This window comes from Pleurodeles waltl, chromosome 7, assembly GCF_031143425.1.
Source record: "Pleurodeles waltl isolate 20211129_DDA chromosome 7, aPleWal1.hap1.20221129, whole genome shotgun sequence".
NCBI classification, from domain to species: domain Eukaryota; kingdom Metazoa; phylum Chordata; class Amphibia; order Caudata; family Salamandridae; genus Pleurodeles; species Pleurodeles waltl.
The window spans coordinates 423,283,538-423,308,608 of record NC_090446.1 but is presented as its reverse complement, the minus strand read 5'-3'; the positions used below and the strand labels follow the sequence as shown (position 1 = coordinate 423,308,608).

At 46.2% G+C, this 25,071-nt stretch overlaps 1 protein-coding gene across 1 annotated transcript in view; it reads left to right on the top strand.

Moving 5' to 3' along the window:
* Positions 1–25,071, top strand: part of PIGT (phosphatidylinositol glycan anchor biosynthesis class T) — a 464,023-nt gene that overhangs the window by 270,898 nt on the left and 168,054 nt on the right. Inside the window, exon 9 of the mRNA XM_069243926.1 lies at positions 15,416–15,616. Coding sequence (XP_069100027.1) covers positions 15,416–15,616 — 201 coding nt within the window. The remainder of the gene's footprint in view (positions 1–15,415; positions 15,617–25,071) is intronic.

Sequence of the window (25,071 nt, the reverse complement as noted above, 5' to 3'; positions counted from 1 at the left end):
AAGCCTCGACACCGAGATGCCGGTGTGGACACGGCTCGACGCCGAGACAGCGGCACCGAAACAGATCGACGCCGAGAGGTTTCGGCCCCGAAAAGGAAAAAAGTCACCTCGGAGCCGAAAAAACACGCAGACAAAGTTTCGATGCCGAAACAAACTGCAAGCGACCCAGCTTCAGGCTCTTATACAGAAGAGCACTCGCTAACCTCCCAAATGCAGAAGCATAGGTTTGAGGAAGAGCTACAAGCAACTGATGTGGACCATACGCAAAAGCGTATCTTCATTCAGCAGGGGACAGGAAAAATAAGCACCCTTCCCCCCATTAGGAGAAAGAGAAGGTTGGAGTTCCAGACGGAACAAACACCACAACCAAAAGTGGTGAAAAGAGTTACCCCACCACCCTCTCCTCCGCCCGTGATTAACGTTTCACCAGCACAAACTCCATCACACTCCCCAGCTCACACCACCATGAGCCTGGGTGACCAAGATCAGGACGCATGGGACCTATACGACGCCCCAGTGTCAGATAACAGTCCGGAGGCATACCCTACAAAGCCATCTCCACCAGAAGACAGCACCGCGTACTCTCAAGTGGTGGCTAGAGCAGCACAATTTCACAACGTAAGCCTCCACTCAGAACAGGTCGAGGATGATTTCTTATTCAACACACTCTCCTCCACCCACAGCTCATACTAAAGCCTGCCTATGCTCCCTGGTATGCTCCGGCACGCAAAAGACATCTTTAAGGAGCCGGTCAAAAGTAGGGCAATCACACCAAGGGTGGAAAAAAAGTATAAGGCGCCTCCTACGGACCCGGTTTTCATCACTACACAGCTGCCACCAGACTCTGTCGTTGTAGGAGCAGCTAGGAGAAGGGCCAACTCTCACACATCTGGAGATGCATCACCCCCAGATAAAGAAAGCCGCAAGTTCGATGCAGCTGGTAAAAGAGTCGCAGCACAAGCTGCAAACCAGTGGCGCATCGCGAACTCCCAGGCACTACTTGCGCGCTATGACAGAGCCCACTGGGACGAGATGCAACATCTCATTGAACATCTGCCCAAGGACTTACAAAATAGGGCAAAACAAGTGGTTGAGGAGGGACAGACCATCTCCAACAACCAGATACGCTCCTCCATGGACGCTGCAGATACAGCTGCACGGACAATTAATACATCTGTAACTATCAGAAGGCATGCATGGCTCCGAACGTCTGGATTTAAACCAGAGATTCAACAAGCAGTTCTCAATATGCCTTTTAATGAAAAAGAACTGTTCGGTCCAGAAGTGGACACAGCGATTGAGAAACTCAAAAAAGATACGGACACTGCCAAAGCCATGGGCGCACTCTACTCCCCGCAGAGCAGAGGGAATTACAGCACATTCCGTAAAACGCCCTTTCGAGGGGGGTTTCGGGGTCAAAGCACACAAGCCAGCACCTCACAAGCCACACCGTCCAGTTACCAGGGACAGTATAGAGGAGGTTTTCGGGGACAATATAGAGGAGGGCAATTCCCTAGAAATAGAGGAAGATTTCAAAGCCCCAAAACCCCTACTACTAAACAGTGACTCACATGTCACTCACCCCCTCCACACAACACCAGTGGGGGGAAGAATAGGTCATTATTACAAAGCATGGGAGAAAATCACTACAGACACTTGGGTTCTAGCAATTATCCAACATGGTTATTGCATAGAATTTCTACAATTCCCTCCAAACATACCACCAAAAGCACAAAATTTAACAACACACCATTCCAATCTCCTGGAGATAGAAGTGCAGGCACTATTGCAAAAGAATGCAATCGAATTAGTGCCAAACACACAAATAAACACAGGAGTTTACTCACTGTACTTTCTGATACCAAAGAAGGACAAAACACTGAGACCAATCCTAGACCTCAGAGTAGTGAACACTTTCATCAAATCAGACCACTTCCACATGGTCACACTACAAGAAGTATTGCCATTGCTAAAACTACACGACTACATGGCAACTTTAGACCTCAAGGATGCTTATTTCCATATACCAATACACCCATCGCACAGGAAATACCTAAGGTTTGTATTCAAAGGAATACATTACCAATTCAAGGTACTGCCTTTCGGATTAACAACCGCACCAAGAGTCTTTACCAAATGTCTAGCGGTAGTCGCTGCACACATAAGAAGGCAGCAAATACATGTGTTCCCATATTTGGACGACTGGCTAATCAAGGCCCATTCGTTCATACAGTGCTCAAATCACACAAATCAGATCATACAAACCCTCTTCAAACTCGGGTTCACCGTCAACTTTACAAAATCCAACATTCTGCCGCGCAAGGTACAACAATACCTAGGAGCCATAATAGACACATCAAAGGGAGTAGCCACTCCAAGTCCACAAAGAATTCTAAATTTCAACACCATCATACAACGCATGTATCCAACACAAAAGATACAGGCAAAGATGGTATTACAACTCCTAGGCATGATGTCTTCATGCATAGCCATTGTCCCAAACGCAAGACTGCACATGAGGCCCTTACAACAATGCCTAGCATCACAGTGGTCTCAAGCACAGGGTCACCTTCTAGATCTGGTGTTAATAGACCGCCAAACTTACCTCTCGCTTCTGTGGTGGAACAACATAAATTTAAACAAGGGGCGGCCTTTCCAAGACCCAGTGCCACAATACGTAATAACAACAGATGCTTCCATGACAGGGTGGGGAGCACACCTCGATCAACACAGCATACAAGGACAATGGAACGTACATCAAACAAAACTGCATATCAATCACCTAGAACTTCTAGCAGTTTTTCAAGCACTAAAAGCTTTCCAACCAATAATAGTTCACAAATACATTCTCGTCAAAACAGACAACATGACAACAATGTATTATCTAAACAAGCAGGGGGGGACGCACTCCACGCAGTTAAGCCTGCTAGCACAAAAAATTTGGCATTGGGCAATTCACAACCAAATTCGCCTAATAGCACAGTTTATACCAGGGATCCAAAATCAACTCGCAGACAATCTCTCTCGAGATCATCAACAGGTCCACGAATGGGAAATTCACCCCCAAATTCTGAACACTTATTTCAAACTCTGGGGAACACCTCAGATAGACTTGTTTGCGACAAGGGAGAACGCAAAATGCCAAAACTTCGCATCCAGATACCCACACAAACAATCCCAAGGCAATGCCCTATGGATGAACTGGTCAGGGATATTTGCTTACGCTTTTCCTCCTCTCCCTCTCCTTCCTTACCTGGTAAACAAACTCAGTCAAAGCAAACTCAAACTCATATTGATAGCACCAACTTGGGCAAGGCAACCCTGGTACACAACGCTGATAGACCTATCAGTGGTACCCTGCATCAAATTGCCCAACAGGCCAGATCTGTTGACACAGCACAACCAAAAGATCAGACACCCAGATCCAGCATCGCTGAATCTAGCAATCTGGCTCCTGAAATCCTAGAATTCGGGCACTTACAACTTACCCAAGAATGTATGGAAGTCATAAAACAAGCCAGAAGGCCATCCACCAGGCACTGCTATGCAAGTAAATGGAAAAGGTTTGTTTGCTACTGCCATATTAATCAAATACAACCATTACACACAACTCCAGAACATGTAGTGGGTTACTTGCTTCACCTACAAAAATCTAACCTAGCTTTCTCTTCCATTAAAATACACCTTGCAGCAATATCTGCATACCTGCAGACTACCTATTCAACTTCCCTATATAAGATACCAGTCATTAAAGCATTCATGGAGGGCCTTAGGAGAATTATACCTCCAAGAACACTACCTGTTCCTTCATGGAACCTAAATGTTGTCCTAACTAGACTTATGGGTCCACCTTTTGAACCCATGCACTCCTGCGACATACAGTTCCTAACCTGGAAGGTGGCATTTCTCATCGCCATTACTTCCCTAAGAAGAGTAAGCGAGATTCAGGCGTTTACAATACAGGAACCTTTTATACAACTACACAAAAATAAAGTCGTCCTAAGGACCAATCCTAAATTTTTGCCAAAGGTTATTTCACCGTTCCATCTAAATCAAACAGTGGAACTTCCAGTGTTCTTTCCACAGCCAGATACCGTAGCTGAAAGGGCACTACATACATTAGATGTCAAAAGAGCATTGATGTATTACATTGACAGAACAAAAAACATCAAAGACTAAACAACTCTTTATTGCATTTCAAAAACCACATGCAGGAAACCCAATTTCAAAACAAGGTATAGCCAGATGGATAGTTAAATGCATCCAAATCTGCTACCTTAAAGCTAAACGACAGCTGCCCATTACACCAAGGGCACACTCAACTAGAAAGAAAGGTGCTACCATGGCCTTTCTAGGAAACATCCCAATGCAAGAAATATGTAAGGCAGCCACATGGTCTACGCCTCACACATTCACCAAGCACTACTGTGTAGACGTGTTATCCGCACAACAAGCCACAGTAGGTCAAGCTGTATTAAGAACATTATTTCAGACTACTTCCACTCCTACAGGCTGATCCACCGCTTTTGGGGAAATAACTGCTTACTAGTCTATGCAGAACATGCGTATCTACAGCGACAGATGCCATCGAACTGAAAATGTCACTTACCCAGTGTACATCTGTTCGTGGCATCAGTCGCAGTAGATTCGCATGTGCCCACCCGCCTCCCCGGGAGCCTGTAGCAGTTTGGAAGTTACCTTCAATTATTTATATATGTGTCATCTCAACCTTAAATAGGTGCATACTTGGTCACTCCATTGCATGGGCACTATTACTACAATTCAACTCCTACCTCACCCTCTGCGGGGAAAAACAATCGAAGATGGAGTCGACGCCCATGCGCAATGGAGACAAAAGGAGGAGTCACTCGGTCCCGTGACTCGAAAGACTTCTTCGAAGAAAAACAACTTGTAACACTCCGGCCCAACACCAGATGGCGAGCTATTGCAGAACATGCGAATCTACTGCGACTGATGCCACGAACAGATGTACACTGGGTAAGTGACATTTTCATTTTTGCTTTAGCATCTTCTGACATCTTGATCTGCCAATACCCTGCAGTCAAGTCAAAAGTGCTTAGATACGTGGCAGATGCAAGTGTATCTTTTAGCTCTTTTGTATAGGGTGAGCATCTGTTTTTGTTACTGTATTGAGACCCCTATAGTCCACACAAAACCGCATTTCTCTCTTTCCTTCTTTGCTTTGTGGTTTGGGAACAAGCACTACTAGGCTGGCCCAGGGGCTATCAGAAGGCTCAATAACTCCAAGGTTTAACATTTTCTGAAATTCATGTTTTATGCAATCTCTGATATGGTCACGTTGTCTGTAAATTTTACTTTTGACAGGTAAACTGTCCCCAGTGTCAATTGTATGTTCACACCAGGTAGTTGTACCAGGCGTGAGGGAGAAGTGTTTATAAAACTGATCAAGGAGATTTTTACAGTCTTCCTTCTGCTCAGCAGTAAGGCAGTCTGCCAGAACTACTCCCTCCACTAAACCATCAGTTTCAGTGGTGGAGAAGAGATCGGGGAGACTGTCACTCTCTTCTTCCTGTCCCTCATCTGTAGCCATGAGCAGGGTTAAGTTAGTCCTGTCATAGTAAGTCCTTAGACGATTGACCTGAAGCTCCCTATGGGGGCTTCTGGCAGTTCCCAGGACCACCAAGTAGGTTACCTCACCTTTCTTCTCTACAATTAGATGGGGTCCACTCCATTTGTCCTAGAGTGCTCTTGGGTCCACGTTCTCTAATACCCACACCTTCTGTCCTGGGTGGTACTCTGTCAGGACAGCCTTCTGGTTTAACTATTGCTTTTGGAGCTCTTGGCTGGCCTGAAGGTTTTTGTTGGCCTTTTTCATGTAGCAAGATGCCAGCGGGTTCCTGCGTGATGCAAAAGATGTCCCACGACGTGAAGATGGATGCAAACGTGATTTCGTGTTGGAAGTCGCCAACGAGCCTTGGTTACTACAAAAGTGCGTTTGGTGTCAAAATGGCGCTGGCTGGACCCAGGAGGGACCTGGGGGCCTCAACTCTGTGTGAGGAGGAATAGGGTGCTCTCAGCACTTGAGAGAGCCCTCAGAATGCCAGACAGCACCCACGGGAGTCCCAGGACATTGGGACAAAGAAGGTGCAAAAAGCGGTTGGTGCAGCACAACAAAGGAAGGTCCCACGCCGCTGGAGAACAACTCAGCAAGTTGAGCGTCGCAGGATGGAGTGCTGGGGACCTGGGCCAGTTGTGCACAAAGGAATTTAGGCAAATACTGCACAGAGGCCTCAGGAGGTGAAGAAAACGCAGTACACAGGGGTACTGTCACTGTCAGGGAAGGCAAGGTCTTATCTCCTCCATATTGCGTCAGCAGGACCTCAGGACAGTCTAATTCGATGGGGTCCAACCTCTGTGTCCTTAGGAGCATGCTTGTTGCTGTGAGAGGAGTCCAAGGGTACCGGGCGTCGTTTTAGAAGGTGCCTGCTGGAGCAGGGGAGTGACTCTGTCACCCCACGGGAGATTTCTTCGTTCCTTCTGGTGCAGGATGAAGACAGGGAGTCCCCAGAGCGTGCAGTCCGAGGAAACTGTAGCAGTTGCTGGCTGGAGCTGAAGTTGCAGAGGAAAAGTATCCCTTGTGGATACTTTGTTGCTGTTACAGCGCTTCCTGGAGCAGGCTGCGGTTGATCCGAGGTCAGAGGAGGATGAAGTAAATGCAGAGGATTCCTGAAGGAAACTTGCAAGCAGAATCTGAAGAGAACCCACAGAAGAGACCCTAAATAGCCCTGAGAGGGGCATTGGCCACCTTATCAGGTATGGACCTATCAGGAGGGGTCTCTGACGTCACCTGCTGGCACCAGCCACTCAGAGCCCTCCAGAGTGCCCCCACACCTTGCAAAGCAAGATGGCTGAAGTCTGGGACACACTGGAGGTGCGCTAGGGTGGTGATGGACAGGGGAGTGGTCACTCACCTTTCCTTTGTCCAGTTTCGCACCAGAGCAGGGGACAAAGGGTCCCTGAACCGGTGTAGACTGGCTTATGCAAGGAGGGCACCATCTGTGCCCTTCAAAGATTTTCCAGAGGCTGGGGTGGCTACCCCTCCCCAGGCTGTAACACCTATTTCCAAAGGGAGCTGGTGTAACACCCTGCTCTCAGAGGAAATGCTTTGTTCTGTCTTCCTGGAACTGGGCTGCCCAGACCCCAGGAGGGCAGAACCCTGTCTTTGAGGTGGCTGTAGCTGCAGTGCAAGCCTCAGAGAGCTGGTTTGGCAGTACTGGGAGTCCATAGTGGAGCCCCCAGGATGCATGGAATTGGCTCCCCAATACCAGATTTGGAATGGTGGGGACAATTCCATGATCTTAGACGTGTTACATGGCCATATTCGGAGTTACCATTGTGAAGCTACATATAGGTATTGACCTATATGTAGTGCACATGTGTAATGGCGTCCCCACACTCACAGAGTCCCGGGAAATGGCCCTGAACTATGTGGGGTCTCCTTTGCTAGTGCAAGGGTGCCCTCGCATCTAGTAACTTTGCACCTAACTTTCAGCAATTGAGGGTAAGACATATAGGTGACTTATAAGTTACTTAAGTGCATTGAAAATGGCTGTGAAATAACGTGCGTTATTTCACGCAGGCTGCAATGGCAGGCCTGTGTCTGAGCTCCCTATTGGTAGAAAAAGAATTGCTGCTGCCCATATGGATCTCCTGAAACCCCAGTGCACTGGGCGCCTAGGTACCATATACTAGGGACTTATAAGGGAGGTCCAATGTGCCAATTGAATTAGGCAAATGAAGTCACTAGCCTACAGTGACAAATTTAAAAGCGGAGAAAGCATAAGCACTGTGGTTATGATTAGCAGAGCCTCAGAGACACAGTTAAGCACTACACAAACACACACATTAGGCCATAAACTATGACCACTGGGGTCCTGACCTGCAGGATCCCAGTGAGACAGGCAAAAACATACTGACATACAGGTAAAAATGGGGGTAGCATGCCAAGGAAGATGGTACTTTCCTACAGGAGGACTGTTTCTCCATCTACAGAGTAAAGCCGCTCTGCAGCTCAGTTTCAATGTTGATTACTCTCCTGTCTCGTTTCAGGGAACAGTTGTTGTTGATCCTTTGAGTTTTAAGGACTGCAATACTACTAGCAGCCCTACGCCTCCCCATTTTGTGATGAGGGTGTTAGAGAGGGTGCCCAGCCCTACCTCTTTTGATCGCTGATGGGTACAGGGGGCTGCTGTTGACCTGGTCCTTGGCTTCACACAGCCCGCACTGCAGTGATAATGAATTCGCAATGTAGCGATCAGCTGTTATCTGTCTGTTGCCTCTAATTACCTCCTGGCAGATCAGAATCCCCTGGGGCGATATAGTCTAGGCCTGAGGCATCCAGAAACTGCAAGCGCATCCCACGCTGTGGTGATGACAAATCCGCTATCTGGCCCTCAACTGTCTCCCGCCTCTAATCACCTCCTCATGGTGGCACAGTCTCCTGGGCTATGTGGTCCATGCCCCAAGTGCAGAGAAACTGCAAGCACGTCTTGGGTCATTTCTTCCATCTTTGAGACCCAAGTCAATTCTTATTCAGACAGACAATAAAACAAAAGTATCTTATGTCAACACGAGAAGCGAAGAACTTGAGTAGCTGTATTTGTTCCTGGCATGAGATCTGTATCTAGCCTGGTGTGCAGTTCCCCAAAGTGGGAAAGCAGTGTGTTGCACAGATATTTCACAGACAGTGTATTGGTAATCACCACAATGTTTTACGGAGTGTTTTAGAGAGAGGAGTGTAACCCAAGTATATCCCCCTTGTGGCAAGGGAAAAAGCCAAATGTATTTTTTTCACATCCAGGTTACCAAAGTCCATCTCCCAGAAGAACGCCCGGATGATCAGATAATTTTCAATATGCACTACAGCAGCCTTGCCAGTGGCGGTTTCCAAATATTCTTTTCCTGTCAGAGTCACTGAGCATGAAGTTGTTTTGCATGCCAGATTTCCTGCGCAGGGTGCGTGGCAGTATGCACCACCACTGCCTACCATCTAGGAACTTGGGGCCAGATGTAGGTAGCGTTTTACATGGCACAAACTGCAAAAATCGCAGTTTGCGCCATGCAAAACGCGCATTGCGATGCTCATTCACATTTTGCGAGTCGGTACTGACTTGCAAAATGTGAATGCCACTCACAAATAGGAAGGGGTGTCCCCTTCCTATTTGCGACTCGCACCGCGATCCTAAATTGCTTTGCAATTCGCAGTTACCACCAGTGTCACACTTCTGCAAATTCCGATTAGCAAAATCGGAAATTGCTACATCTGGCCCTTAATTGCTTGTGTTCTGAATACTTGCTTTGTGAAAACCTGAGTCTTCTACCAGATGGTAAGAGCATCCTTAAGGATGCCAAGAGACTTTAATGAGTTCCTCATATACCTTCATGTTGAATTGATCTTGCAGTTGATTCTTGTGAGAAAGTAGTCTCTTTCTAGCATGGTTACCCCCACTTTTGGCCTGTTTGTGAGTGTGTGTCAGTTTGTTTTTACTGTCTCACTGGGATCCTGCTATCCAGGACCCGAGAGCTCATAGTTAAAACCCTATTTGTCAGTGTTTTTTGCCTGTCACACTGGGATCTTGCTAGCCAGGACCCCAATGCCTCAGAGTTTGTGGCCCATGTGTGTGCTGTCAGTAGTGCTTAACTGTATCACTGAAGTTATGCTAACCAGAACTCCAGTGCTTATGCTCTCTCTGCTTCCAAATGAGTCACTATCTTCAGGACTGCCACTGCAGCGTGAGTGAAATAGCGCACACACTATTTCACAGCCATTTTCACTGCACTTAAGTAACTTATAGGTCACCTATATGTCTAACCTTCATTTTCTGAAGGCTAGGTGCAAAGTTACTAAGTGTGAGAGCACCGGACTTCGTGAGTGCAGGGATACCATTACACACGTGCACTACATATGGGCCAATACCTATATGTAGCTTCACAATGGTAACTCAGAATATGGCCATGTGAGGTGTCTAAGATCATGGAATTGCCCCCACCCACTTCCAAATTTGCTATAGGGGGGCCAATCCCATGCATCCTGGGGGCTCCACCATGGACCCCAAGTACTGCCAAACCAGCTCTCTGAGGCTTGCACTATAGCTACAGCTACTGCCACCTCAGATACAGAGTTCTGCCCTCCTGGGGTCTGGGCAGCTCAGTCCCAGGAAGGCAGAACAATGCATTTCCTTTGGGGAGGAGGGTGTTACACCTTCTTCCTTTGGAAACAGGGGTCACTGGCTTGGGAGGGTTAGCTTCCCAGAGCCTCTGGAAATGCTTTGAAGGGCACAGATGGTGCCCTCCTTGCATAAGCCAATCAACCCGGTTCAGGGATCACAGTCCCTGCTCTGGCGTGAAACTGGACAAAGGAAAGGGGAGTGACTACTCCCCTGTCCATCACCACCCCAGGAGTTGTGCCCAGAGCTCCTCCAGTGTGTCCTTGGTGTTAGCCATCTTGTTTTCCAAGGTGTGGGGACACTCTGGAGATCTCTGAGTGGCCAGTATCAGCAAGCAATGTCAGAGACCCCTGCTTAGGTAGCCAGTCCCCCTCTCAGGGCTACTTAGGGTCTCTCCTGTGGGATCCTCTTCAGATTCAGCTTGCAATAATCCTCCAGGAATCCTCTGCATCCTCTTGCTTCAGCTTCTGACCGTCGGATCAATGGCAGACTGCTGTAACTGCAACAAAGTATCCAGGACGGCTCCTGTGACCTGCAACAATTTCCAAGGTGTGCACACTCCGAGGACTCCCTGTCTTCACCCTGCATCAGAAGAACCGAAGGAATCTCCTGTGGAGTGACGGAGTCACTTCCCTGCAGGCCCTTCCAAGACGACGATTGGTTCTCTGGGACTCCTCTCCTGACGACGAACGTGCTCCCTGGAAACAGGTGGGCCAACACGGCCCAGACGGTCCTAAGGTCCAGCTGTCCAAGTTTGGTGGAGGTAAGAGCTTGCCTTCCAGGTTTGCGACAGTACCTCTGTGCACTGCATCATCTCCAGCTCCTTGGGCCTCTGTGCACTTCTTCCAAAAATCCTTTGTACACAGTGTAGCCCAGGTCCCCAGCACTCCATCCTGCGACTCACAACTCGCTGAGTTGTTCTCCGGCAACATGGGACCTTCTTTTGTTGTGCTGCTCCAACCGCAATTTGCATCTTCTTTGTCCCCATGGCCTGGGACTCCCGTGGGTGCTGCCTGGTCATCTGTGGGCTCTCTCCAGTTTTGGGAGCCCCCTCTGCCTCCTCAGTCTGAGTTGAGGCCCCCAGGTCCGTCCTGGGTCCAGGCAGTGCCATTTTGATGCATACCGCGACCTTGCTTGAACCAAGGCTTGTTGGACGAATACAACAATGCAAGCAGCCTGCATCCAACATCTCGACGTGGGACATCTCCTGCACCACACAGGAACCCGCAGCCATTTTCTTTTGTGCTCTTCTGCAGACTTCTTCTAACTGGAGAATCCTCTTTTGCCTCATCTTCTAGGTTGGCAGGGGTTCCTGTCCTTCCTGGAATCTTCAGCAACTTCTTGACTTGGTCTCCCCTCTTCACAGGTCTTCAGGTCCAGAAATCCAATATTTGCTGCTTGCAGTCTTGCTTGGTTCTTGCAATAACTCTAATCACGATTTGCAGTGTGTCCTGAGGAAACTTGCCGTACATTACTCCTACTCTCCTGGGCTCTCTGGTGGGGTATTTTACTTACCTTTGGTGTTTTCTTACACTCCCAGCGCCCCTCTGCACACTACACTTGCATATGGGGGAATTCGTGATTCGCATTCCACTTTCTTAGTATATGGTTTGTGTTGCCCCTAGGCCTATTGCATTCTATTGTATTTTCTACTGTTTGCACTATCCTATGACTACAGGGAGTGCAGAATTATTAGGCAAATGAGTATTGTGACCACATCATCCTCTTTATGCATGTTGTCTTACTCCAAGCTGTATAGGCTCGAAAGCCTACTACCAATTAAGCATATTAGGTGATGTGCATCTCTGTAATGAGAAGGGGTGTGGTCTAATGACATCAACACCCTATATCAGGTGTGCATAATTATTAGGCAACTTCCTTTCCTTTGGCAAAATGGGTCAAAAGAAGGACTTGACAGGCTCAGAAAAGTCAAAAATAGTGAGATATCTTGCAGAGGGATGCAGCACTCTTAAAATTGCAAAGCTTCTGAAGCGTGATCATTGAACAATCAAGCGTTTCATTCAAAATAGTCAACAGGGTCGCAAGAAGCGTGTGGAAAAACCAAGGCGCAAAATAACTGCCCATGAACTGAGAAAAGTCAAGCGTGCAGCTGCCACGATGCCACTTGCCACCAGTTTGGCCATATTTCAGAGCTGCAACATCACTGGAGTGCCCAAAAGCACAAGGTGTGCAATACTCAGAGACATGGCCAAGGTAAGAAAGGCTGAAAGACGACCACCACTGAACAAGACACACAAGCTGAAACGTCAAGACTGGGCCAATAAATATCTCAAGACTGATTTTTCTAAGGTTTTATGGACTGATGAAATGAGAGTGAGTCTTGATGGGCCAGATGGATGGGCCCGTGGCTGGATTGGTAAAGGGCAGAGAGCTCCAGTCCGACTCAGACGCCAGCAAGGTGGAGGTGGAGTACTGGTTTGGGCTGGTATCATCAAAGATGAGCTTGTGGGGCCTTTTCGGGTTGAGGATGGAGTCAAGCTCAACTCCCAGTCCTACTGCCAGTTCCTGGAAGACACCTTCTTCAAGCAGTGGTACAGGAAGAAGTCTGCATCCTTCAAGAAAAACATGATTCTCATGCAGGACAATGCTCCATCACACGCGTCCAAGTACTCCACAGCGTGGCTGGCAAGAAAGGGTATAAAAGAAGGAAATCTAATGACATGGCCTCCTTGTTCACCTGATCTGAACCCCATTGAGAACCTGTGGTCCATCATCAAATGAGATTTACAAGGAGGGAAAACAGTACACCTCTCTGAACAGTGTCTGGGAGGCTGTGGTTGCTGCTGCACGCAATGTTGATGGTGAACAGATCAAAACACTGACAGAATCCATGGATGGCAGGCTTTTGAGTGTCTTTGCAAAAAAAGGTGGCTATATTGGTCACTGATTTGTTTTTGTTTTGTTTTTGAATGTCAGAAATGTATATTTGTGAATGTTGAGATGTTATATTGGTTTCACTGGTAATAATAAATAATTGAAATGGGTATATATTTGTTTTTTGTTAAGTTGCCTAATAATTATGCACAGTAATAGTCACCTGCACACACAGATATCCCCCTAACATAGCTAAAACTAAAAACAAACTAAAAACTACTTCCAAAAATATTCAGCTTTGATATTAATGAGTTTTTTGGGTTCATTGAGAACATGGTTGTTGTTCAATAATAAAATTAATCCTCAAAAATACAACTTGCCTAATAATTCTGCACTCCCTGTATTTACTTACCTGATTTTGGTCTCTAGTGTATCTATTGTGTATAATACTTATCTCCAGAAGGAGTATTGTCTCTAAGATATTTTTGTCCTTGTGTCACTAACATAAAGGATCTTTATTTTTGGTAACACTGAGTATTGTCTTTTATTGTGTATAAGTACTGTGTAACTATAGTGGTATTGGATGTGTTTTGCATGTCTCCTAGTTCAGCCTAAGCTTCTCTGCTACAGCTCCCTCTAGACAGCCTAAGCTGCTAGAACACTGCCTACATTTCACTAATAGGGATAACTGGACCTGGTATAAGGTGTAAATACCTTAGTTACCCACTACAAACCAGGCCAGCCTCCTACAATTCTCGAGCCAAGGGACCTAGGCACAAGCCCATTCCAGAAAGAGATAATGCTACCTAATTGTCTTTATCTAGCAAAATCTGGCCTTTAGTTGACTTCTATTGAGATGCTTTTATCAGTCATGAAAACTTCCACAAAATGTCCTGTTCCTATTCAGACATTTTTTTAGTCCATCAAACAGAAGTCTGTACTCCAGCCTTCTCCTCCTAACGTACGTAGCATAACGATTTCTAAATGGATGTGTTCACCTTTTTAGCTTATGCATAAGTCAGATAACCACCACTGTTTCCTTATTAGCTTTCACACATAGTTACCTGGGTCAGTTTGTTAAGGCACTGTTATCTCATGAGCATCAAACAGCCTTCTCAGCAATAAGGGATTGTTGTCTTATATACCACCCTCCTTCCTATACATGATGATTTGAACAGACTATTTACCTGCATTCCTTCTTTGTAAATACCTCCTCCACAGTGGTGATGGTTCATTGCATCTTTCAAGTGCTGTCTAATTGAGACAAGAGGTTAGAAAGCAGGAAGCTCAAGAATGTTAATTAAGTTATCGGCTAGATTTCCCTGCAACTAAGCCACCCAGGATTAGATTATTTTCTGCCTGAGACTGTAAAGCAGATTGTTCTCTTGGCAAACATGCTTCCCTTTACCAGTGATGAAGAAACTGTTCTTGCTCTTCTAAAGAATGTACCAAACAGCAAGATTTGCTAGGTGATACCACATATGTCAGTCTGCACGTTTGCTTGGTATTGTTGTCTTGACTCTAATTCTAGATTGGATTCTCAAACAAGTCAAACATCCCTTGGCAATATCATTGCATGACGTTTCTACATCTTTTGCCTTTCTTGCAGTTTCCTTGGTTTCCCCCCATCATTGCATTCTTAGGTATGAGCTTGGATTCTATTCCGTGATTATGAATATGAATGAATATCCCTGAATGGAGAAAGCAAAGTTACTTAATTTAAACTTAATTCTCCGTCAAGGGACTTTCCATTGAACGAATGAACAATGCGTCCACCTACCCTTGGAAAGCGGGAGCCATTTTTCTATAGAAAGATTTTAAGATACTTTCTGAAATGAATTGAGATGTTAATAGCCAGCCAACTTCATTGTGGGTTGGAGGTGATGTCTGGCAGTGCTCTTTAGTTTAAGGTGCGTGCCTACCTATTTCTATTGTATTTTTGGTCTTCTACTAAAACAGGGCTTGGTAAAAAATAAGAAGCTGATGTAAGTGTTTTTAGGGTCTTCTCTGTTTGAACAGGGAATTCGAAAAGGGGCAACTGAAGCCAGAGAAGCACTGAATTGCACAGTAAAAAAGACATTTTAATGTTGCAAATATTTATGAATACTTGTGCATACTTCAAAATATTCCTGGTTTGTGAAGTAAATGAAAGTACCTATGATGAACCACATTTGCAAGTCAATAACTTTCCATTATTGAACAATTCGATTGTATATAAGTATGTTAATGGACCCTGGAACATTATCTTTGCAGTAGAATTACTACAGCCTCTGAAATATTGATGTGTGCATGTATTATCCTCCTGCCCTTGTTTTGGTTGCAAATATATGTTCATGACCAGAAAATCACAAATTGGATTTTATTTCTTCTAGTTAAACCAAGACCACCCATCCTCCATGCAGAGAGGTATGTAAGTGGATATGGACTTCAAACAGGAGAAATCAACACTGTGATTTATAACACCCATCCAAAGAGAGCTTTCCCAGTGATGCTGGTTGAGACTGTGCCTTGGTATCTTAGATTGTATATCCATACCCTCACCATTACTACCAAAGGAAAGGACAACAAACCAAGTAAGAATTTCAGTTCCTGTTATATTGTGGTTTCCCTAATAGCAATTATGTATGTATTGTTATTAAGTTGCATTGTGTCCCATGCAGACAACTACATGTGATGAATCCGTTTTGGTTTCCTATCGTGATACAGGAGTTTAGCTTAGCCTCTGGCTTGCAGGTCTGTACCCCTTCACCCATTGACCTTTTACCTAACTAGCTTGCTCTGTTTTATTTCATTTATTTTATTATTTTTTCTAGTTGCTGCCATTGTTTATATTTGATAAAAAATGTTTTGATGTACATTATCAGTGCCACTCTGAGTCATTATCAGTGTCATGATAAGTGATGTACATAGGTATTGTCGTCATGTTCCTTTCTTACTTACATGTGATAAGAACTTAATAAGCACTTGTTGGGAATTGTTTATTTAATTGCTGCCACAATTCTGCCACCTTATCAGTTGTTTAGGAACATACCTGCGTCAGGGATCCTACATGATCTGTATAAATACATCTCACACGGACAAGGTCATTAGCGGGGTTCCTTCCAGATGTCATCTATGCTACACGTCACCTTGCTGCAGAACTCAGCCTTTGTGTTAAGACGGAGTCTGACCTATAGACCTCATTCCAAGGTAACAAGGGTTGGCGGGCGCTTCTCATGGACATGGTACAGGCAGATTAGGTTTGTCATGCCTAGCTCTCACTAAGGTAGAGATCAGGTTCTCTTTGCTAGGAATTCTACATCTTATGGTTGTTGTAAGATGGTGGGAGTTTTTATGTTCACAACCCTCATCTTCACAGTTTTGCTTTTATTCCTGTTTATTATCCTAATCATTGCAGCACATGCGTTTTATTGTAGATTGCAGTCTTTTTAATAAATATATTGAAAACTCTCCTGCATCTCCTTCATTGCCTGTCTGTGACTGAGACTTATTGCTAACAAGAGAAAAGGGCCACTTCTGTTCCACCACAACCTCCCTGATAGGTCTTATCTAGAGTCCATGCGTAAGGCTGCCAGAAACCACCTTTGCTTTCTGAGTTTTGGTTAGGTACTGCTTGTGAGCTGGGAGGGTTGGGCCGACAGTTGCAACTTGTTGAAGGAGTGGCTTAGTTGCCTACAAACAAAAGTGCTGTCATCCCTAAACCAGCAGTCTCGCCTTGGAGCAGGAGTCCAACTACGACATCCAAACTTAGTAAATGAAAAGGGTTGGCTAGTGAAACATTATAGGAGCGATATGCGAAACATGAGGAAGAACTCAAGGATATTCAATACAAATACACTGGTAGAGTTGACAGGAAAAAGAGTTATAGCAGTGCAAGTATACATTTGCCAAATTCATATAAACTTTTCAGAATGATTCATTTTTGAAGTGTCTCAACATTTGGAGATGTTTTGTTGTCTTATTACACAGGATGCACCATGCATTTTGTTCCTTAGGCTCACAGGAAGATGCATCTGTAGTATTACTGGGTAAGGGCGTCACTTGTGAATTTTCCTTATGTGCTGGACCTTAGGTTATGAGGGGGTTTATGGTGTTTAATTGGCTTGCTGGGTTATGTGGGGCAATGTGAAGAGTAAGCTTTGTCTATTATGCACAGAATCTTGAAAGTGAACACCCACTCCATAGGGAGCTAAATGAAGCACTGCAGTGCAATAAGACTGCAAGGAAGTTCTTCGCTGATGAATCCGGATACACTCAGGTTGGGGATGATAGTTTCTTTAGTATATCTTAGTCCCTTTGTTACATGGCAGTGCTTAGACTGAAAAAAAAATAAAGTGCCTGAAATTTTTCTTTGTGGATGCAGTCCACAACAAGGGCTGCCCACTTTCACCACTGGTGTAGGAAAGTACCATCGTGCCTGGCATGTTACCCCCATATTTCACTGTATATATGTTTTAGTCTATGTGTCACTGGGACCCTGCCAGGCAGGGCCCCAGTGCTCATACGTATGTGCCCTGTATGTGTTCCCTGTGTGATGCCTAACTGTCTCACTGAGGCGCTGCTAACCAGAACCTCAGTGGTTATGCTCTCTGCTTTCCTAATTTGTCACTAACAGGCTAGTGACTAAATTTACCAATTTACCTGAGTGAAATAACGTCCATGTTATTTCACAGCCATTTACCACTGCAATTAAGTAACTTATAAGTCACCTATATGTCTAACCTTCACTTGGTGAAGGTTGGGTGCAAAGCTACTTAGTGTGTGGGCACCCTGGCACTAGCCAAGGTGCCCCCACATCGTTCAGGGCAAATTCCCCAGACTTTGTGAGTGCGGGGACACCATTACACGCGTGCACTATACATAGGTCACTACCTATGTATAGCGTCACAATGGTAACTCCGAACATGGCCATGTAACATGTCTAAGATCATGGAATTGTCACCCCAATACCATGCTGGTATTGGGGAGACAATTCCATGATCCCCCGGGTCTCTAGCACAGAACCTGGGTACTGCCAAACTGCCTTTCCGGAGTCTCCACTGCAGCTGCTGCAGGGGACCCAGAGGACCAGTGTTGCAGTCTTTTGGTGCCTGCGTTAGCAGGGGGAAGATTCCGTCGACCCACAGGAGATTTCTTCGGAGCTTCTTGTGCAGGGTGAAGGCAGGCTACCCCCAGAGCATGCACCACCTGGAAAAAGTCAAGAAAGCTGGCAGGATTAGGCACTACAATGTTGCTGGTAGTCGTCTGGCTACTTTGTTGCGGTTTTGCAGGCGTCCTGAGCAGTCAGCGGTCGATCCTTTGGTAGAAGGTGAAGAGGGAGATGCAGAGGAACTCTGGGGAGCTCTTGCATTGGTTATCTGAAGAATTCCCCAAAGCAGAGACCCTAAATAGCCAGAAAAGGAGGTTTGGCTACCAGGTTAGGAGGATTGGCTACCAAGAGAGGTAAGAGCCTATCAGAAGGAGCCTCTGACGTCACCTGCTGGCACTGGCCACTCAGAGCAGTCCAGTGTGCCCCCAACACCTCTGTTTCCAAGATGGCAGAGGTCTGGGACACACTGGAGGAGCTCTGGGCACCTCCCCTGGGAGGTACTGGTCAGAGGAGTGGTCACTCCCCTTTCCTTTGTCCAGTTTCACGCCAGAGCAGGGCTGGGGGATCCCTGAACCAGTGTAGACTGGCTTATGCAGAGATGGGCACCATCTGTGCCCATCAAAGCATTTCCAGAGGCTGGGGGAGGCTACTCCTCCCCAGCCCTTCACACCTATTTCCAAAGGGAGAGGGTGTAACACCCTCTCTCAGAGGAAATCCTTTGTTCTGCCTCCCTGGGCAAGAGCTGCCTGGACCCCAGGAGGGCAGAACCCTGTCTGAGGGGTTGGCAGCAGCAGCAGCTGCGGTGGAAACCCCGTAAAGGCAATTTGGCAGCACCCGGGTTCTGTGCTAGAGACCCGGGGGATCATGGAATTGTCCCCCCAATACCAGAATGGTATTGGGGTGACAATTCCATGATCTTAGACATGTTACATGGCCATGTTCGGAGTTACCATTGTGACGCTATACATAGGTAGTGACCTATGTATATTGCACGCGTGTAATGGTGTCCCCGCACTCACAAAGTCCGGGAAATTTGCCCTGAACGATGTGGGTGCACCTTGGCTAGTGCCAGGGTGCCCACACACTAAGTAACTTGGCACCCAACCTTCACTAAGTGAAGGTTAGATATATAGGTGACTTATAAGTTACTTATGTGCAGTGGTAAATGGCTGTAAAATAACGCGGACGTTATTTCACTCAGGCTGCAGTGGCAGGCCTCTGTAAGAATTGTCAGAGCTCCCTATGGGTGGCAAAAGAAATGCTGCAGCCCATAGGCATCTCCTGGAACCCCAATAACCTGGGTACCTCAGTACCATATACAACGGAATTATATGGGTGTACCAGTATGCCAATGTGAATTGGTAAATTTAGTCACTAGCCTTTAGTGACATATTTGGAAAGCAGAGAGAGCATAACCACTGAGGTTCTGGTTAGCAGAGCCTCAGTGATACAGTTAGGCACCACACAGGGAACACTTATAGGGCACATACTATGAGCATTGGGGCCCTGCCTGGCAGGGTCCCAGTGACACAAGGGCTAAAACAACATACATACAGTGAAATATAGGGGTAACATGCCAGGCAAGATGGTACTTTTCTACAATGAGGGGTAAAACTGCACTAGATAAATGGAACAAAGAGGGCACACAGTTTCTGAGAATGACTCCTGTTGACTGAAGCTGTTCTAGCCTTACACGATGATTTATATGCTTTTAAGAAATGTTATATGTCCTATACCAATGTGAGTGCTGGTTGGCCTTATACCTCCACAGGGGTGCTTGCAGAGTTCTGACTATTGAAGGCTGTGCCTCGTGGTTAGGCTCGGTGATGACCTCTGATGAAACATAATGTTACATGTTTCTATTGCCTTATTGGGTCATGAGGCGTGAAAGATCAGTGGTGTTGTATGGGACCCTGGACGGCCGGGAAATATGCTTAATAAACTTATATGCCCTGTGGGAAACTGGCCCTTGTTGCTGTTACCCCCCTACTTTTTGCCTGATATTGATGCTGACTTGACTGTGTGTGTGCTGGGATCCTGCTAAACAGGCCCCGAGCACCAGTGTTCTTTCCCTAAAATGTACCATTGTTTCCACAATTGGCACACCTCTGGCACACAGTTAAGTCCCTTGTAAAAGGTAACAGTGGTACTAAGGGCCTTGTGGCCAGGGATGGTTCCTAAGTGCTGCAGCATGTGTTGTGCCACCTTAGGGTACCCCTCACCAAACACATGCACACTGCCATTGCAGATTGTGTGTGTTGGTGGGGAGAAAAAGGCAAAGTCGACATGACATCCCTCTCCGGGTGCCATGCCCACAAAACACTGCCTGTGGCATAGGTAAGTCACCCCACTAGCAGGCCTTACAACCCTAAGGCCTGCTAGAAGAAGGGAGACAACAACTGACTTGGCCCCAGCCCTGCTGGCCTATCTCCTGCTTCAAAGAACCTGCACAGGAACAGTGACTCATCCACTGGGACCAGGACCTCTGCCAAGCTCCAGAGGACTGCCCTACACCCAAAAGGACCAAGACCTCCACTGGACAGTGGCCCTGTCCAAAGAAGAAACAACAACCAAGGACCTCAACCCCACTCCAAATGCGTGAGTCCTGACCACTCTGCACCCGACGCCCTGTGCCCATGTCCAGGTGTCCCAACCAGCTAGAGAGGATCACCAGGGGATTCTGAGACTTGAAGAGACACTGCACCTGCAGCCCCCTGGCCTTGGAAAACCTGACCTGGGTGCAGAGACATTCAGCAGGTGGCCCTCTTCCCTGTCCAGCTTGTGGTTTTCCCAAGACGACCTCCTGCATCTCGCCTGCAGCCTCTGAGTGACCCCCGGGGTCCCTTCATAGAGAATCATTGGAGAGCCAACACCTTGTTTGCACCCTGCACCTGGCCTCCCCAGGGCCGCTGAGGGTGTATGTTTGGTGCCTACTTGTGACCCCCGAGCTCCTCTAAACCCCCCCAAGTCTTCCCTCCAAAGACACGGGTATTTACCTCCCTGCAGATCTGAAACTGAGTGCCCCCAGTCTCGATAGGAGCCCATGTTAATTTTGCCTACACTTTGATCTATGCTCCTGGCCGGCCCGTGTTGCGTGTTGGGTGTTTGGGTTTAACTAGAACCCCAACCTGTGGACTTCGTAAACATCCGGAGACTAGACCTGTAGGAGTACTTACCTGTAAATTGTACTAACTTTTCTTCCCCCAGGAACTGTTTCTGAACACTGCACTGTCAACTTTTAAAACAGATAAGTGCCAATATTACAAAAACTGTATAACTTATTGAATTCAAAAAAATGCTATTGATATATATGTGGAATACAAAACTATTGAAGTACGTACCTGCAACTTGAATCTTGTGGTTCTAAAAATAAATTAAGAAAATATATTTTTGTTATAAAAAAAACCTTGGTCTGGAGTTAAGTCATTGAGTGTGTGCTTCTTTTATTGTCTGTGTGTACAACAAATGTTTTGCACTAACCTCTGATAAACCTAACTGATCGACCACACTATCACAAAATAGAGCGTTAGTATTATCTACTTTAACCTCTGTTAAGCCTCTGGGGAACCCCTAGACTCAGTGCACACTATATCTCATTTTGATATAGTATATACAGAGCCAGCTTCCTACATGCCCCAAATGTAGGTAGTGGGACTTACTTTGAGGGCGTAGTGCGGGCTGCATCCGCATATCTAACAGCAGAAGTTATATTTTCAGGAGACTGTAACTGTGTCCTGGACTGTACGTTAGAACCGGTTCCCCGCAACAGCGTACAAACCCCACCTGACTAGACAATTGGTAGACACTCTGCGACAGCTTCAGTTGCAGGATTTCTGGTGCCATGGGAACCCCCTTCTCATGGAATACTCCTGTTACACCCTGGCGGCAAATACTTATAGTAGACTGGACTATTGCTTAGTGTCTGAAACCCTGTCCCCGCAGATACATGCCATTGCATATTTGGTATGTTACGTATCGGATCATTCCCCTCTTATAGTAAAATTGAATAAAGGCTATAAATGACCTGCGGTTTTGACGTGGCGGTTGCGACTGGAGGCCTTGGTGGATGCACTGTTTGAGGAGGCAGTCCAGGGCGGGCTGATGCAATACTTTGACGCAAACTGGGGAACGTCCACGACTAGGGGATGTGACTGGAAAGCAATGAAGTTTATGATCAGTGGGTTTTGCATGCAGATTACTTACGGTGTTAGACGTCAGCTTGAGAAAGACCGTCACGATCACGAAGCCAAGCTCTGAGGCTTGGAGAAATGCCTTCCAGTGCAGCCGCAGAGAATGGAAGAATGGCGGCAGACTCGGCGGTCAATACTAGAAGACTGTTGACGACTGGAAAGATATGTCTAAAAGGCATACCACCAGTATCTAGATGGGGAGGGCGATAAGGTGGGTGCGCTCTTGGCTCACCTGCTCAAACAACATGCTGACTGTACGCCCTTTCACTGCACTGGTAAACGTTACAGGTAGGAGAGCATGTACACAGGTAGCAATTAATAAAATGTTCCGGGATCATCTTGACGGACTTTATGCTTTGCCCAGGACCCTGGAGGCTAGGACGGCCCTCCTAGACGGGGTCCCACTTCCTCGACTGACTCGGACTGCCAGGGCCCTATTAGCTGCACCTCACGATTGGGAAGAAATATAAGGGGCCATAAAACAGTTAAAAACATCTGGTTCTGATGGACTTCCAGCAGAGTTCTATCAAAAATATGTTGATATCCTTTCTGAGAAACTGTTGGCAGTATACAAGAGGCGCCTGCCCGTGGCAGACTGCCGGACTTGATGAGGGAAGCCTGGGTGGCCTTTATTCCCAAATCGGATAGAGATGTGACGGATCCAGCTGCATATACAGGGAGTGCAGAATTATTAGGCAAGTTGTATTTTTGAGGATTAATTTTATTATTGAACAACAACCATGTTCTCAATGAACCCAAAAAACTCATTAATATCAAAGCTGAATATTTTTGGAAGTAGTTTTTAGTTTGTTTTTAGTTTTAGCTATGTTAGGGGGATATCTGTGTGTGCAGGTGACTATTACTGTGCATAATTATTAGGCAACTTAACAAAAAACAAATATATACCCATTTCAATTATTTATTATTACCAGTGAAACCAATATAACATCTCAACATTCACAAATATACATTTCTGACATTCAAAAACAAAACAAAAACAAATCAGTGACCAATATAGCCACCTTTCTTTGCAAGGACACTCAAAAGCCTGCCATCCATGGATTCTGTCAGTGTTTTGATCTGTTCACCATCAACATTGCGTGCAGCAGCAACCACAGCCTCCCAGACACTGTTCAGAGAGGTGTACTGTTTTCCCTCCTTGTAAATCTCACATTTGATGATGGACCACAGGTTCTCAATGGGGTTCAGATCAGGTGAACAAGGAGGCCATGTCATTAGATTTCCTTCTTTTATACCCTTTCTTGCCAGCCACGCTGTGGAGTACTTGGACGCGTGTGATGGAGCATTGTCCTGCATGAAAATCATGTTTTTCTTGAAGGATGCAGACTTCTTCCTGTACCACTGCTTGAAGAAGGTGTCTTCCAGGAACTGGCAGTAGGACTGGGAGTTGAGCTTGACTCCATCCTCAACCCGAAAAGGCCCCACAAGCTCATCTTTGATGATACCAGCCCAAACCAGTACTCCACCTCCACCTTGCTGGCGTCTGAGTCGGACTGGAGCTCTCTGCCCTTTACCAATCCAGCCACGGGCCCATCCATCTGGCCCATCAAGACTCACTCTCATTTCATCAGTCCATAAAACCTTAGAAAATCAGTCTTGAGATATTTCTTGGCCCAGTCTTGACGTTTCAGCTTGTGTGTCTTGTTCAGTGGTGGTCGTCTTTCAGCCTTTCTTACCTTGGCCATGTCTCTGAGTATTGCACACCTTGTGCTTTTGGGCACTCCAGTGATGTTGCAGCTCTGAAATATGGCCAAACTGGTGGCAAGTGGCATCGTGGCAGCTGCACGCTTGACTTTTCTCAGTTCATGGGCAGTTATTTTGCGCCTTGGTTTTTCCACACGCTTCTTGCGACCCTGTTGACTATTTTGAATGAAACGCTTGATTGTTCGATGATCACGCTTCAGAAGCTTTGCAATTTTAAGAGTGCTGCATCCCTCTGCAAGATATCTCACTATATTTGACTTTTCTGAGCCTGTCAAGTCCTTCTTTTGACCCATTTTGCCAAAGGAAAGGAAGTTGCCTAATAATTATGCACACCTGATATAGGGTGTTGATGTCATTAGACCACACCCCTTCTCATTACAGAGATGCACATCACCTAATATGCTTAATTGGTAGTAGGCTTTCGAGCCTATACAGCTTGGAGTAAGACAACATGCATAAAGAGGATGATGTGGTCAAAATACTCATTTGCCTAATAATTCTGCACTCCCTGTAGACAACTGTTGTTCCTGAATGTGGATATTAAGATACTCAGTGGCATTCTGGCAGCGCCCCTGCTTCCTCATTTAACCTCCCTTATTCATGAGGTTCAGTGTGCTTTATACCCCACCGCAGCACAATGTTTAATATTCGTCACCTCACCAATATATGTCACACATACCTACAGTGGAAAGAACCAGTAGCGTTTGAACTCCTGGAAATAGAACAGGCTTTTGACTCTGTGGATATCTTTGGCAAGTTATGGCCAAATTAGGTTTTGGCCTGAAGTATATTGCTTGGGTCCAACTCTTGTATCAGCGCCCAGTTGCTTGTGTGCGAACTTGGGAGGTGGTTTTGGAGGCTGTCCAATTGAGGGGGACACGACAGGGCTGCCCGATATCCCCGCTCCTATTTGCTATAGCAATAGAGCCATTGGCAGCGCACTTGTGTGAGCTGCTGAACCCCTGGTGCTTATGCACTGGGGGTTCTACACATGTGGTCTCCCTTTATGCAGATGACATGCTGG